The 14,630-nt window shown below is 37.1% G+C and overlaps 1 protein-coding gene across 1 annotated transcript in view; it reads left to right on the top strand.

Moving 5' to 3' along the window:
• Positions 1–14,630, top strand: part of HMCN1 (hemicentin 1) — a 392,649-nt gene that overhangs the window by 96,826 nt on the left and 281,193 nt on the right. The window contains exons 3-4 of the mRNA XM_054587651.1: positions 11,951–12,109; positions 13,095–13,217. Of these exons, the coding sequence (XP_054443626.1) occupies positions 11,951–12,109; positions 13,095–13,217 (282 nt within the window). The remainder of the gene's footprint in view (positions 1–11,950; positions 12,110–13,094; positions 13,218–14,630) is intronic.

The raw sequence follows: 14,630 nt of genomic DNA, 5'->3' as shown, positions 1-14,630 counted from the left end.
TGCATCGCCATTTAACACCTAACCTAAAGAATGTATTTTGTTTTCTCTTTGATGTTTGCTTAGAGAATATTTTCTTATTTCATACACTGGTTTGAGAAACTAAATTTTACACATTTCATAAAATTTTAGTATGCAATACTATATTTTTGTTTTATGTGTAATTTCCAGATCATTTTTTCAGTTCCCCTTCTATCATTTTTAATAATTCCCCTTGAATCACAGATATTGAGAGCAAAAAGGATTGCTGTCCTATTAAAACTTACTTGGATATTTTTAAAAAGGAACCTTTAAAAATATTCCCTTCACACTTGTAATAGTTTTGATAACCAGAAAAATAAATTCAGTTTGAAGTAAATATAAAAAATCACTCATTAACATTTCACTAGATTTGGCTATTCTTCTTATATAGATATGGAATTAAGGAAGAGCAATTTAAAATTTTTCAAGAAACACACAGCAAAAAAAAAAAAAATCCCTAAATTTAAATAAGTAAATTTATACCATTAACTTCATTTGGCTTTTTCCTCTTTCTTCTGGAATACAGATAAGTAACTTGAAAAGCAACTTAGCTTTTTCTCTGGGGAAAAGAGGGGAAGAAAAATGACAGTCAATGGTATTCTAATCACACCGAGCTTTGGGAATTAATATCCTTGTAAATATGCAGCGCAAAGTCCTGCCTCAGGCTGAATTCTTTATAAGAAACTATAAAGTTTGTTGATTTTTAGAAAATGGTGTTGGTGATGATGCACTTTCAGGCCTTCTATTTGAATGTTTTAAAGAACAAAAGCGTATTAGTTAAACATTTGAAGTATAAAAAAAGGTATTTCTACAATAATAGAATTACAATTCTTTTATATAGAGAGTTGGTCCTCAAAGCTGAAAAGCCTCACATGTAATTTAGTTTTCCTTTGTGAAGTATTTTAATGAAACTGACCTCAAAAAGATGGGAATAAGAGTAAAAATGTACAGAATAGCATCATCACATGGCAGGGAGTTATAAGGAAGATAAGAGGTAGGTCCAGTTATTGTCTTTCTTTAACTGAAGCAAGAGAATAAATAAACAGACGGCAGCAGGCTGAGGTTAGGGGAAAATGTTTGCTGTAATATAAGAACACTGGATGTTAGAATTAACTGTCACAGGAGAAAATGGAAAACCATGGCCAGATAGATAAAGACTGTCAAAAAGGACAGGATAATGCTAATGTTAGAAAAACAATTGTTGGTGCCAGTTTGGTATACATTTTATCTAATTTCTAGTATTCTAAGTTATGCACTATGTAAAAGTGCACTCTTTCTAGATTTATGGAGAAGTCTTGTTGAATTTTTTAAAGAAATTGAACTGATGTGTAACCCCCCAAAATAAGAAAGAAAAAAAGAAAAAAAAAGACTAGAAAAATGAAAGGAAAGAGAGTATACATCAGTAGAGATACCTATAAAATAGAGAGCAATAAAATGTGTAATTTTGATTTTTGGTTTTGGACACAATTCAATTTAAGAAAGCAGTATGTATTTCCATTGAAATTTTTAAAATATGCACTTAACTTACAAATGCATATATATGTGTTTCTATACATTCTTATCAGAAGAAATGCATGTATTTAATTTAGGGAAGAAATGAGCTAAAAAGTCCAATACATGTAACTCATAATATGTAAAGCTTCAAAAACAGTAGACCCAGTGTCGGTCCCAAAGTAAGGGCTTGGTAAATGTCAGCTCTTATGACTACCATTTCTACTACTACCTCTAGTACTCCAGAGTGCTTTTAAGGGAAATAATCACCAACTAAGTATACCATAAGTGAGCAAGGATTATGGAACATGTGCTTGTCAAAAATTTTGCAAGTGTAAGTCCTTCTCTCAGTTCATACCCACACAGATATTAATATTACATTTTTTATAAATGTGGATTCTTAAACTTTGAGACATTAAGTGACATTCCTTACTCAGATCACCAACGGGCAAGTAGCAAGGCGGGTTTCAAAACTGAAGGTATTTAATGCCATGACATTGTCCTTTAATCACTCTGGTACTTTCCCTCTAAATATAAGCTTAAGTAGCCTTATTATTCTCCTCCAATTAAAGTTTGTTTCTATAACATCTCCTAGTATTTTACTTCAAAGTAGGAAAGTAGAGACCTAGAGACAGATGGAGGCCATGGGCTGGTCTCATCCTCAGCGAAATGAACTTAGTCCTTAAAGATTTTGATTTCCACTTTCACCTCCGATCAGCTTGAGTAATGGCTCACCTAAAATTGCTGAGCAGCAGGTGACAAAGTTAATTTTCATACAGATTGCTCCCTTTGCTCAGCATATGTTCTTGCCACTGAGGGGGGCAAGCTTATTTAAGTGTGACCTCGCAGATGCCTTGGAGAGACACAGGAACGAGAGGTGCATTTTAAGAGATTGAGAGGTAGTGTCTATACTCTAGTTGTATAAGAAGGTGGCGTTTTGATTATTTTCATTGTTAGAGTTAAAACTTTGGTTTGCTCTTGGAGTTTCCTGCTAGCATGACAAATAGGCCCTGAGGACCAGACAACCTTGTGTCTTCAGGGAGCGAAGGATGGGGACCAAGATCATGGAATGGAGAGCACTCAGAGGGGATTCTTGGCTCTTTTCTTGCCCTCTGTCCTGGTACCCTATCCAGAAGCAAATAGTTGGTTGATTTCCTAATAATCTTTTGTGTGTGCTTCAAAGGACAAAGAGCATAAAAGGGTATTATGACTGCTGGATTGCTTTTTCAGAGCAGAATATACAGACAGAATGGGCTGGGTGTGGATTATGATGGGAAATTTCTTGATTTTCTTTTCAAAGTGTGCATATGTGGGGATGTTCTTAAGGGTAAAGACATGAGTCATTGCAGAGTAAATATTGGAGTTATATGTGACAAAATAACACTTAAGAAGAAGAATCCATACATTTATCCCCTATGCACTACCTACCTGGTGATTGCTCTGTCGCCCACAGTAAGTACTGTATCTGATTTTGTTAGGTTTTAGATGATGGTAAGGATAGAGGTCATTTCCTTGGGAGAATGTTCCTTCATCTACAGCCAGGACCCCTAGAGAAAGCTATAAACCTCGTTTCAACCAAATGGATATAAAGGAAAGTAAGGAATTTTTTTCAGTCCAAATTGATCAGAAACTGTTCTCAAGAAGCTAGCTCTTTCATTCTTAGGCTTTGCAAAGTCTCAGGAAGAATTGTGGAGTCTTGGTATTGGCATTAACTTTGAGTAGTATTTGTCCAGTTACCCGATCATGTGTATGAATTCCTCCCAGAAGCCTGTTGATACCCCAGGCATGAACTGACACTGGTTAGAGATTTGATAGAACCAGCCTTTGACGGATGACACTTGGAGGCCCCCTCCGGGGCGATGTCTGGGTGTTCAGAGCAGATAGGGTCTTCCTCTGGAGGCGGACCCCGTTACCCAGCACTCGGGCATTCGCCAGCCAAATCCCACGGGTCTCCTCATATAAACTTTAAACCAGGTCTCCACCCTTCTATACTCATGTTGACTTTTAAAAATCCTCATTTCTCTGCCATATATATATATGCTTCCCTTAATGCTTCTCTTTGTGATGATCTAGATCTTAGTTCACCAATTTTGTTTAGTGACTACTACCTGTAAAAAAAAAAACCCTATAAAGTTTATCTACCTCAGAACTTCCTAAAATTATAATGCTTTTTTAGTAAGAAATGCTTTATATTGATGATTTTTGTCAAGACCTGAAATAACATAAGCAGTATATATTTTTATTAAATAAAAAGAATCACAACGTTACAATCTCCTTCAACTACCCAATAACAAACATGCCTGAAATCATGTGAAATCCATATAGGAGCATTGGAGCAGGAAGGAAAAGATTTTAGTGGGCAGGTTAAGCAGGACATAGAAAAGATAAAGGTTGTAGCAGAGGGAAGATGAGGAAGAAGAAAGCCATCCAGAGATTCTAGAAGCCAGATGAATGCCTAACCCTTGAATAAGCAAACGGGGAGTGTCTACAAGGGCCTCCTTAGACACCGTCCCTCTCCCCTCCTGGCCCGCTCTCCCTGAGCAAACAGGGGAGTCCTCTTTAGCAGAGACCAAGAATCCGTCCCAACCAGGGACCAGGGCATTGTCTTAATTTGATGGGAAAAGAGAAGGACACGATAAGGAGGTACAGAATCCTTGCTGCAGGAGAGAGGAAGGAATTCCCTGAGAAGTAGAGAAGGCGAGAATTACTGAGGGGAGACTGAGAATACCAAGATACCATTTTTGCCTAGAATGAGCCCTGTGTGCCTGCCCACGTCTTCCGATCGTTGGACACCGCATGCGGTGCTTTTGTTAGACTTGGTTGCCTCTGTGCCATCTTCCCCTTCAAAGGACCATGGCCCATTATCAGCCATGTGAATGATAAAGTTTTTGAAATGTCTTAAAGCAGTAAGGTGCATCATCTTTGCTTTCTTTGTCGATACTGAGCGCCTGGAACACAGTGTGTCTTTGTAGTTGAAGTGAAATGAATCTCCTCTTAAGGCCCAATGTCGAAAATGCTCCAACAGATTGAAAAATCAATTGTTGAAGAGTTAGACCCTCACTGCTGTCAGGTGGTGACCTGAAAACCTGGATGTGGTTGTAATTATTCACCTTTACTGGGTCTGGAATTGAAGTCAGCAGTTGTTCGATTTGGACTCCACGTTCTTCAAACGAGTCAAGGGCAGCGTGGTGGGCTGCCTGGGATGTAACGTCTTCTTTTATTTTGATGATGGAGATTTGGAGTTTGGGCTCTGACCATCTCTCAGTGCATCCCTGCCATATTTTCTACAGGTGATGGGGCCCAGCACGTCACTGTCTGTAGGATTCTACAGTTGTTTTGATTTATTTTATACTTGCTTGGACCCAACTTTAAGTTAGATTCAATGTAACTTAATGCTTTCCACATGTCTTCTTGGTCATAGAATCGCACAGCTGTATTTTAAGAACAGGGGCTTTTGTTCAGCTTGCAACTGTGTATCATTCCTAAATTTCACAGGTAAAGGGCAAATGACGCAAAGAAGACATTTCAAGCAATGGGTGTTCCTTGGGAAAGGAATAGTCTGACTTTGAAGCTAGGCAGTGCTCAGGAGGTGGTACTCATGTTAGAATAAGGGTAAGTATTGTAATATCAATAACAGTTCTTTTGGACTGTGGCAGGAGTCTGCCAAAAGAGTTTCATGTTTCAATTGCTTAGAGTTAGGCACACCTGGAAACCAACAGGTATAAATACTTGTTCAGTGAAAACTGACGATAAGAGTAGAAGAATTGAACTGGGTAAACAAGTAGAGAAATAAAGAGGCATAGACAAGGGCCTGCTCTCAGGTTAGCCTCCCTGGTCCTCTGATTCCCAGTCTGGTGAGCATTTTCCCATTAGGTTTTGGACAGGGACCTCATCTTCCCCGAACTCCTCTCAGGGTTGAGAGGTTCCATTCATTCCTTGCCTTTCCTCCACTGTCTTATACGTAGAAAAGAAAGCAGACTAATCTGTGTTTTATTACTATCTTGACTGATAGGATTTCTTTTCATTCTTACTTCATCTCGCTTTCCAGGAATTTACTTTTTTGAACATAATTATTACCGTGACTCTGAGGTTATATAGCATTTTTCTTCTTCTTTCTCTTTAATTCCAGGAGGACCACTTGCCATGAGAGGTCACATGCTTCTGTTTTTTTCTATCTGAAATGTCTTTGGCAATTTAGTAAATTGTGGCCATCAGTAGAATGATGAAGATAAAATGAACATCAAAATACTGAGCAGGAATATGCTCCTGATACAAATTAGATACGTTTCAAACAAAAACACAGAGTTCACAACGTTAGGCCCTTATACTTTTTAGGAAATTATGCAGTTCAATGCATTATGCAATTCATCTCCTTCATGTCTTCCTTTTTTCATGTATGTGTGTAGGCTTATGTGGCTTGGGGAGATACATCTACATAAAGCCATGTGAAGGGGAAGGGAGACAATGGGAGGGAGAAGAGAGAGGCAGGGAGAAAGATAATCAGGAGATGGGAAAGGCATTTCATACACTGCTATTCCTATACACGCATAGAAACACACACGCAGTGCTCGGTTAAAGAGCCACTTTTGAAACGTGTGCTTTTAGGGGACTTACCTTTGGAATTCTATTACTTGAAATGCAACGGGCTAAGCGTCAGTCACACTCAGGCTGAATACAGCAAGTGCGCCTTGACTGTGTCAAATTGCTGGCACAATCTCACTCTCTCGTTTAGCGTTGATTCATTCATCTATTCATTCATTAAACAGCAAATGGAACACTTACTGAATTTCCTCAAGGAACAAAGATCTAATGGGAGGGACGAATAAATTATACAACTCAGCAAATGCTGCAGTGAAGAATGAACAAGTTCTGTGGGCATTCCTCTGCGTTTACAGTCTCTGACAAGCTAAATTTATAATACATCAACAGATATGAACTGTGTTTATAAACTTTGGGTATATATGTTTGAACAAGGTGAATAATTTATAGACTTTTGGAGTGGATTGCATCTTGATTTCTGACCCTTTAGTTAATTAAAACAACATGAATTTTGTTTCTAGTAACTTTTGCCAGGAAACAAAGTTCATGGAAGACTTTCAGATCAAAGCAACAACCTTACAAATAACAGCCTAGAAGGAAGCCTACATAACTAAACCAAATGTGTCCTTCTAAAGTAGTGCTGCCCAACAAAAAAATACAATGGGAGCCACATATGTAATAAAAACAGTTGAAATTAATTTTAACACTCTAACCCAGTATATCAAAAATATTATCATTTCAATATCATTAATACAAAAATGAATACTTCTTAAGTTTCTTTATTTAAATTTTAATTAATTGAAATATTTAGTTCTTCAGTTTCACTAGCCATATATCAAGTGTACAAATAGCCACATGAGGCTAGTTAGTGGCTACTGTACTAGACAGCACAGATTATTTATGATTTAAAATGATTAGAAAATGAAACTCAAGCATCACACAGGGAGCTTTTAGAAGAATATAACATTATATGTTAACTTCTTTTGGAAAAAAACCTTTTTCTTTTCGGGAACCTATGTCCACCATGAGATAGACAAAAAGCTTCACTAAGATATGAATTACTAGTTAACAGTTATTTTTAATTCTTAGATACCACTAACTATTATAAGCAGAAAGGTAATTATTTAAAGATACTATATTGCTTTGGGAAGAGAAGAGTGTTATTTCTGAGAACGACTTATAATCAATATGATTATAGTACAATCTGTATCTGCAAATATGAAATTCAGGGCAGAATAAGCATTTTTTATGGTAAAAAATACACTGATTTTCACAGATGGAAAAAATAAACTAAGCAACACAAATCACTCCTAAGGGATGTATTTATAAGCATGGCCAGTATGGGTTTCTGACATATTGGGTCAAAATGTTTCCTTTTCCATGGACATTCCCCCATATTCTGGCTGCTTTGAGACTTTATGTCAGTTCCTCCATTAAAGTCAAAGAGATATATATTTTTTGAAAATAAGATATAAAAAAGTTCCAGAAGTATAAGGAATGCCTTTCATCTTTCATTTGTGATTATAATTGGGAAATTCTTTGTGGAGTTTCAGCTGTGTCCGCTCATCATACTCTTTCCTTCGGGTAATAGCCAGCATTAAGCATCATATTTACGAGGTTCAAGGTTTCACAGAGGTGCTTTTTTCCCAGAGAAAAAGGTGGTTTCAATACTTACAGCAAATGTTGACTATATTGGTTTTATTAATATGTGGCTTTAAACTATTCTAGTCAAATATGTAGGTGATACAATTACTGAAGACTTAGAGGTCCTATTTCAATACATGTGTGTTCAAGTTTTAGGATGAGCCTGAAGTTCTGGGCAGATCTCTGTGGAATGAGTTAGTTCAGAGTGACTTTCAAGGATTCTAGGGTATCTCTGGAGTCTCCTGCTGTGTAATGTTTAGGGATGAACTAAGTCATCCACCCCTAGGTCCTCTTGCACACTTGAAAACAAGTCAAGTGACTTAGAGACTGTCCTTCACTCAGTAACTGGACAAGGTTTATCATTCTTGCCATTCTGAACATGTATCTCTGGAAATTTCCTAGCTGTTCTGATTTTTGGCATATAGACAGGATTTCTTCTAGCCCCTTGATACCAGGTGACAATTAGGCAATTATTTTTTCTTTAGGGTTGTGCCACCAGGAAGCCATATTGTGCACGGCCATTCAACAAATGCCCATAGAATGGATAAACTATATTGTGATTCACACTCAAGTGCATATAATGTCAAGCAAAACTGAAGTGTTTTGTTGTTTAAGCTTCTGAAAATACAATAGGAATCTAAATTTTTTTCTAGCAGTTCAGAATATTTATTACAGATAGGCCAAGTTGGCTGCAAGTAAAAATTATTTCTATCTAACATATTAAAGTTACTAATGTGCCCAGTAACTATTTCCCATTTTCCTAGCATACAAATGCTCCTTTGTCGCACACGATAGTCTCTCCAAATAACTATTATGCAAAAGAAAATGTGTTATATCATTAAAGAGTAAAGCATATTTGAGAACATGAGCTAAGGAAAGAAGTACATCTGACTGGAAGAAGATGAAGTTTTAAAAAGAGGAAACAGCATATTATCTCAACCTCAGAAGGGAAATAGTTCAGTATGATAAATATGTACTCATTGATTACTACACGCCAACAAATGCTATGAACTGGGGACTCAGCGAAGCACAGTTAATAGAAAATGGGAGAACTCAGGCATGCATGTATCTGTGAGGGGTGTTGGGTGATGGAGATGGAGCAGTAGCAGATCACTTGAATGAAAATGCTAAAAGGCATTAAGGTGTGAAACAGGAGGCATGCACACTCAAACAACAGGAATTAGCCTAAGCTTAAAGGCAGCAACCTGAGAAGTGGGAGCAGCAGAAGACAGAAAGCTAGTTAGAACATTTGATCCAAAACAAGTGGTTCATGAAAGATTTTAAGTAGGAACGTGATAGAGGCAAAATAAAATTTAGTGATAGGAAGAGCAGAAGATTCAATAAGAGGCTACACTTTTAATTAAATTAATAAGAAGCATGAATTATAAGAGGTAAAGAGGAAGACAGGGGACTGACATAGAAGGAAAGTTGAAGGAATGTGGTTTGGCCACTCATTAGGTGAAAGAAGAAGGAAGAGTCAAAGATGATCATGTTTTGAAACTGAGTATCTAGGCAGATAGTATTATTAACAAAAACAGGAAGACATGGTTGGAGGAAATACATAATGAGTTCCATTTTTAGATGCATTGAATTGTAGAGGCCCACAAAACATCTAAGAGTAGATGTTTAACAAGCGATTAAAAATGGAAAATTGGAATGTGGAAGGTAAGTATAATCTGAGGATATAACTATACAAGTTTTTAAGCAGTGTTACTTGTTAAACTAAATGCCCTGAAAGTGCATATAAGTAATTGAAAATAGGAGATCAATCCTGCAAAAAGAAGAGACTGCTGACTCAGTAAGATCTCTGGGAGTCTCCAATGATATCTCCTCAAAAATGAAGATAGGTTACTACAGCATCCAGCCCCGTACTGTTAAGAAAGTGACATAATATTTAATGGGCTTCCCAAATTTAGAAGCAGGTTATAACAGTTGGTGCCCTATCCCAACTCACTTACAAATGGTAATCAAAGGCTGCAAGTTTTGAGTGGGATTCAATGCAAGAAAAGATTCTCCAGTTTGTCCAGGCTGCAGTATAAACAATTCTAATGCTCGGTTCTTGATTAGCTCTATGGTGCTCAAGATACCTCTATCAGAATCTGAGGCTGTTTGAGCCCGGGGAGCACCCCGATAGCAGAATCAGATAGAATCTCCAGAGTTTAAAGGTAAAACCTTATCCCTTTCATCAAGTTATTTATTTTATTTTAGAGAAAGAGTCTTACTGAAGGACTGTAGAAGCGCAAAGCCGCCCCCCCCCCCCCCCCGCCTCCCCGCCGCCCGTCCCCGCTGCCCCTCCCGCCCCGGTATCCTAAACTGCCTTGCTTTTTGTTTGTCTTTTCCAGATTGTGAGCTCCTTAAGGAGAAGATACTTTAGCGTATTCATTTTTGTATGCCTAAACCCTAGCAAGGGCACTTATTAATTGCTAACAACAGATTGGTAGGAAGTCCATTCTCTTGGCCCTGTAGATATTGACATTTATACTATGGAAACAATCAGACATTGTATCTCTATATTTATATATTTACAATGGATTTTATTCATGTATTTATAATAGAGGAGAGTTTGTAAAAGCATTACTGTTCAATGAAAGAGAAATGATTGACTAAATTTTAATGTAGAGATATTAGAATATCATGTGATCACTAAATTCTTGATTTTGAAGAACATTGATGACATAGAAACATAAGTGAGATATAATCCTAAATTTAAAATACAATGCATAAAATTATAAATACAGCATGCTTACAGTTTCATCTATAAATTCATCTATTTTTGAAAAAAATAAATGTGACAAGAATTCCTTTGAGTGTGAGGATTATATTTGTTTAGGACAAATATAATATATATATATACACACACACACACACATATAGATGTATATATATATGCGCTTCTATATAAAATAGAAGCAGGATATATATATATCCTAACCAAATATATATGCATGTGTATCTATATGTGTGTGTGTGTGTGTGTGTATATATCCTAAACAAATATATGTTTATATATTTAGGAGATATATATATCTCCTAAACAAATATATATATCTCCTAAACATATCTCCTCAACATATATATAAAACATACATATGTTTAAATATTTATAAAACATATAAAATATATATATATAGCCTGTTCAAGTAGAAAATAAAACCCAGACATCATGTGTTAATAGGAAAATAAAGCAGAGTGAAAAGAACGACACAGAGGGAATATTTTATATAGGTGGTTATGGAAGGTTTCTCTGATAGGTAACATTTGAACAAAACACTTGGGGTATAGGAGATATAGCAGTGTGTTTGCTTGTTGGTGGTATGATCTAGTAAAGAGGGATTGTTTGGTGATGGAGTAGAGTAAGGAGACAGCCGAAGGGGCCATGTGCTTGACTAGACACAGGTAGTCCCTCTTAACTGTGAGCACAAATGATACCTTCATGTGAAGACAGGGCATGTGGCTGCTATTGCAGGTAGCGTGCTATATACCGTATCAGGAGTTTATGAGTGACTCAATTTCCTCAGTAAAATAGAAGCAGAGTTGACAAATAAGAGTGAGAAGATATAAGAAAAGAGGAGATGTGTGAAATACTCATGAAAGAGGATGGGAAAGTGAATTAGCATTTCATTAAAAAGTGTATAATGGACAAGATCGGGCACATTTAGGGTGATATGGCTATAGACATGCTAAGCAAATTAAGTCAGGCAGAAAAGTCAAGAACCATATGATTTTACTCATATGTGGAATATAAAACTGAAAGCAATAAATGAACAAGACAAACAAACAAAATTCATAGACACAGACAACAGTATGGTGGTTACCAAAAGGAAGGGGGATTAAGGGGTAGAAAAGGTAAACGAGGTCAAATATATGGTGACAGAAGATTTGACTTTGCGTGTTATATGCAATATATAGATGTATCATAGAATTGTACACTTAAATATATAATTTTATGAACCAGTGTTACCCTAATAAACTCAATACAAATACAAATACATAGTAGTTTCCATTATTTGGTATATTTTGGGTGAATTCATAATTTATTCATAAGTACAGTTTTTTTTTTTCACCTTCACATCACTTTATATCTTTTCCTTTTCTCATAACCAAAGCAGTTAATCCGGTGGCAAGCTGGCAGAAGAGCAAAGGGAAGAGAACTGGTTCAGTTCTCGCGCTCCTAAACCCACCTGTCACAACTAAAATATCCTTTTCTTTTCTGCTTCTGAAATAATTGCATTTTTTCCCCCTCTCTGCTTCTCAACAGGGTGGGGGCGATTGCCCAGAAATGAGCATTGGAGCTATAAAAATTGCCTTGGAAATTTCTCTCCCTGGTTCTTTCATCTATGTTTTCACTGATGCACGGTCCAAGGATTACCGGCTCACTCATGAGGTGCTGCAGCTTATCCAACAGAAGCAGTCACAGGTGAGCAGGGAGCCACCCCTGAATGTTCCACCTGAACACAGCTTAAGGAACACAGCATGAGAGAGAGCTAGCCGCTCTTTGACTATGCTATGTGTGGCCAATGTCAGTAATTACAACTATTAATCCATATGTGTACTCCAATATGCATGTGCCATTTAAGTTGAACATGTAAGTGGATATGTGATATTTGTACATAGTATATGAATGCCTTGTTTTTATACAGAGAAGAAATGATTTGGGGATTAATTGAGGTGCTTGTTACCATGGTGCCCTTATAACTGATAAAAAACATAGACCTAGCAAAAAGGCCTGCCTGTAATTAAAATTTCATCTCCTACGTGGAATTTTGTCAGAGTTAGATTTACTCATTGTATCAGTTAGCTATTGCTGTGTAAGAATCATTTCTAACTCGCAACAGCTTTAAACAACAAACAGTTATTTGTCTTATGTGAGCAGGGCTCAGTAGAGCTTGTCTAGGCTTCCCCGCTTGTATGTCTGAGGATAGTTTGTGTTTGTCTCAGGTAGGCCCTTCTCTGGGGTAACTTGGCCCTGCCTCATGGGCTTTTCAGCCTCTTATCTGCGGCCAGTAAGTACGCTGATATGGGTATGTTCTTCTCATGGACAAGGCAGAAACACTAGGAATCGAGGGGAAATAGCCAAGGCTTCTTGGGTGTAGGCTCAAAACTGGTAGAATGTCCCTTTTGCCCTATGATAGCAGCCAAAGCAAGTCACATGCCCAAGTTTTGATTCCAAAATGACAAAATAAGCTTCATTTATTTAGTAAGAAGGACTTTAAACTGTTTGCAAAGTGCTTGGATATAGAGAGAGAGAGAATATATATTATATATATATATAATATATATTATATACTATATGTTCCACTTGCCCATGTATGTTAATACATAATAGGTGCTAAACATATATATATATATGTATATATATTTCTGAAAACACTCTAAACTGTCTTCTTTTTTAAAAAACAAAGGTGGTATTTGTGCTCACTGGAGACTGTGATGACAGGAACCATATTGGATATAAAGTCTATGAAGAAATTGCCTCTACAAGCTCTGGTCAGGTGTTCCACCTGGACAAAAAGCAAGTTAATGAGGTGAGTGTCATAAAATGGGTCCACTTAATTACAACCTACTAACTAAACCAGTTCAACCAACCTAATCATGACAGGTTTGATTTCAAAAACAATTTGAACACAAAAGGTTTTATTTTCCTGGGTCACAGATCAATAAAGGGACTACATCAATGGGAGAGAAGCACAGATTTATCTAGTATTAATTTCTAGATTGTATTATGCTATACTGACAAATTATTTAGATTTAAGCATGAATGTATTTAAAAGTTAGTGGGACTTGAGCAATTTTGTACTTCTTGTTGCTTTGTGAGGCCAACTCATATTTCCGATGCATAGTTTTTGGATAACCAGGAAAATAAGGCTTGCCTGCCTATACACTGAAGTAGAATGTGAGAAAGTTAATTATTGAGCAAAGTTCTAAATAACTTTGATTTCTAAGATTAAAAGTAAAAACTGTAAAAAGTATTGTGTAGTTTTCTAAAAACTTTGTGAAAATAAAAATCTGTAACTTAAATACTCTGAAAATCTCGGTATTTTCTTAAAAAGTGTTAGAGATATGTCTAATTTTCCCGATTTGTTTTTTTCCTCTTTCTCTCACCTTTCTATGGCTTCACTTTGATTGAAAAAATCTATTTATTTGGCTCCCACGTAAGTTTCTAGGAACGTGCCACTGTAAGATAAAGTTTTCTGTAGGTATAATTCACATTTGGTTGATAGGATCACTGTATCTATACACGTTATATTAGTTTCATGACAGACTCCTTCATGTCTCAAATGAAATAGTGCAGTAGTCCTCTTATAACCCGAAAGTTCTTATCACATCATGATGGAACTAATAGGATATTGCAAATTTATAGGATAAACACCTAGCAAAAATATTTTTTATCAACAGATGATAAACAAACCTGGAAAGTCACTTTAGTGTAAACAATTTTTGGGGGAAGAAACAGCTTTAGAGAGGGTTATGGCTTGAGTCCATATTGTGTCCCAGGTAGCAATGCAGAAGTGCCTGGGCAGAGCCTGACAACTAGGAAAGCCCTGGGCGGTTCTTTTGTAAACAAACATTTGCAGGAGAATTTGGAAGCCTGGGAAGAAAAGAGCAGGGGAAAGTACAGGACTCTCTCAGGAACTTGGGCTTCCTGTCCCATCCCACAGACTGTGCTTGGCCCTAAAGAGGGAAAGGCTGCTGGTTGAAGTTGTTTCCATCAGGATTTGAGCAGGAACTTGTGGTACAGTCAGTACTATTGGCACAAAGTAGGGCGTTAAGGGAGGAAGACCGTCATTCTCTCCTGCAGCGGGGAGGACCCCGCCCACTTTGGGGTGCTGTGAGGCTCTTCGTTGGCGATGGCGACGGCCATGGTGTTCCGCACAGACAGATGGGGCTTTGGTGGCAGCAGAGGGTACTAGAGAAGAGAGGCAGGGAAAAGAGCCATG

This window comes from Pteronotus mesoamericanus, unplaced genomic scaffold (assembly GCF_021234165.1).
Source record: "Pteronotus mesoamericanus isolate MK-2021 breed Mesoamerican mustached bat unplaced genomic scaffold, CSHL_Meso_final scaffold_1186, whole genome shotgun sequence".
Taxonomy (NCBI): Eukaryota; Metazoa; Chordata; class Mammalia; order Chiroptera; family Mormoopidae; genus Pteronotus; species Pteronotus mesoamericanus.
This window is presented reverse-complemented; position numbering and strand designations above follow the sequence as displayed.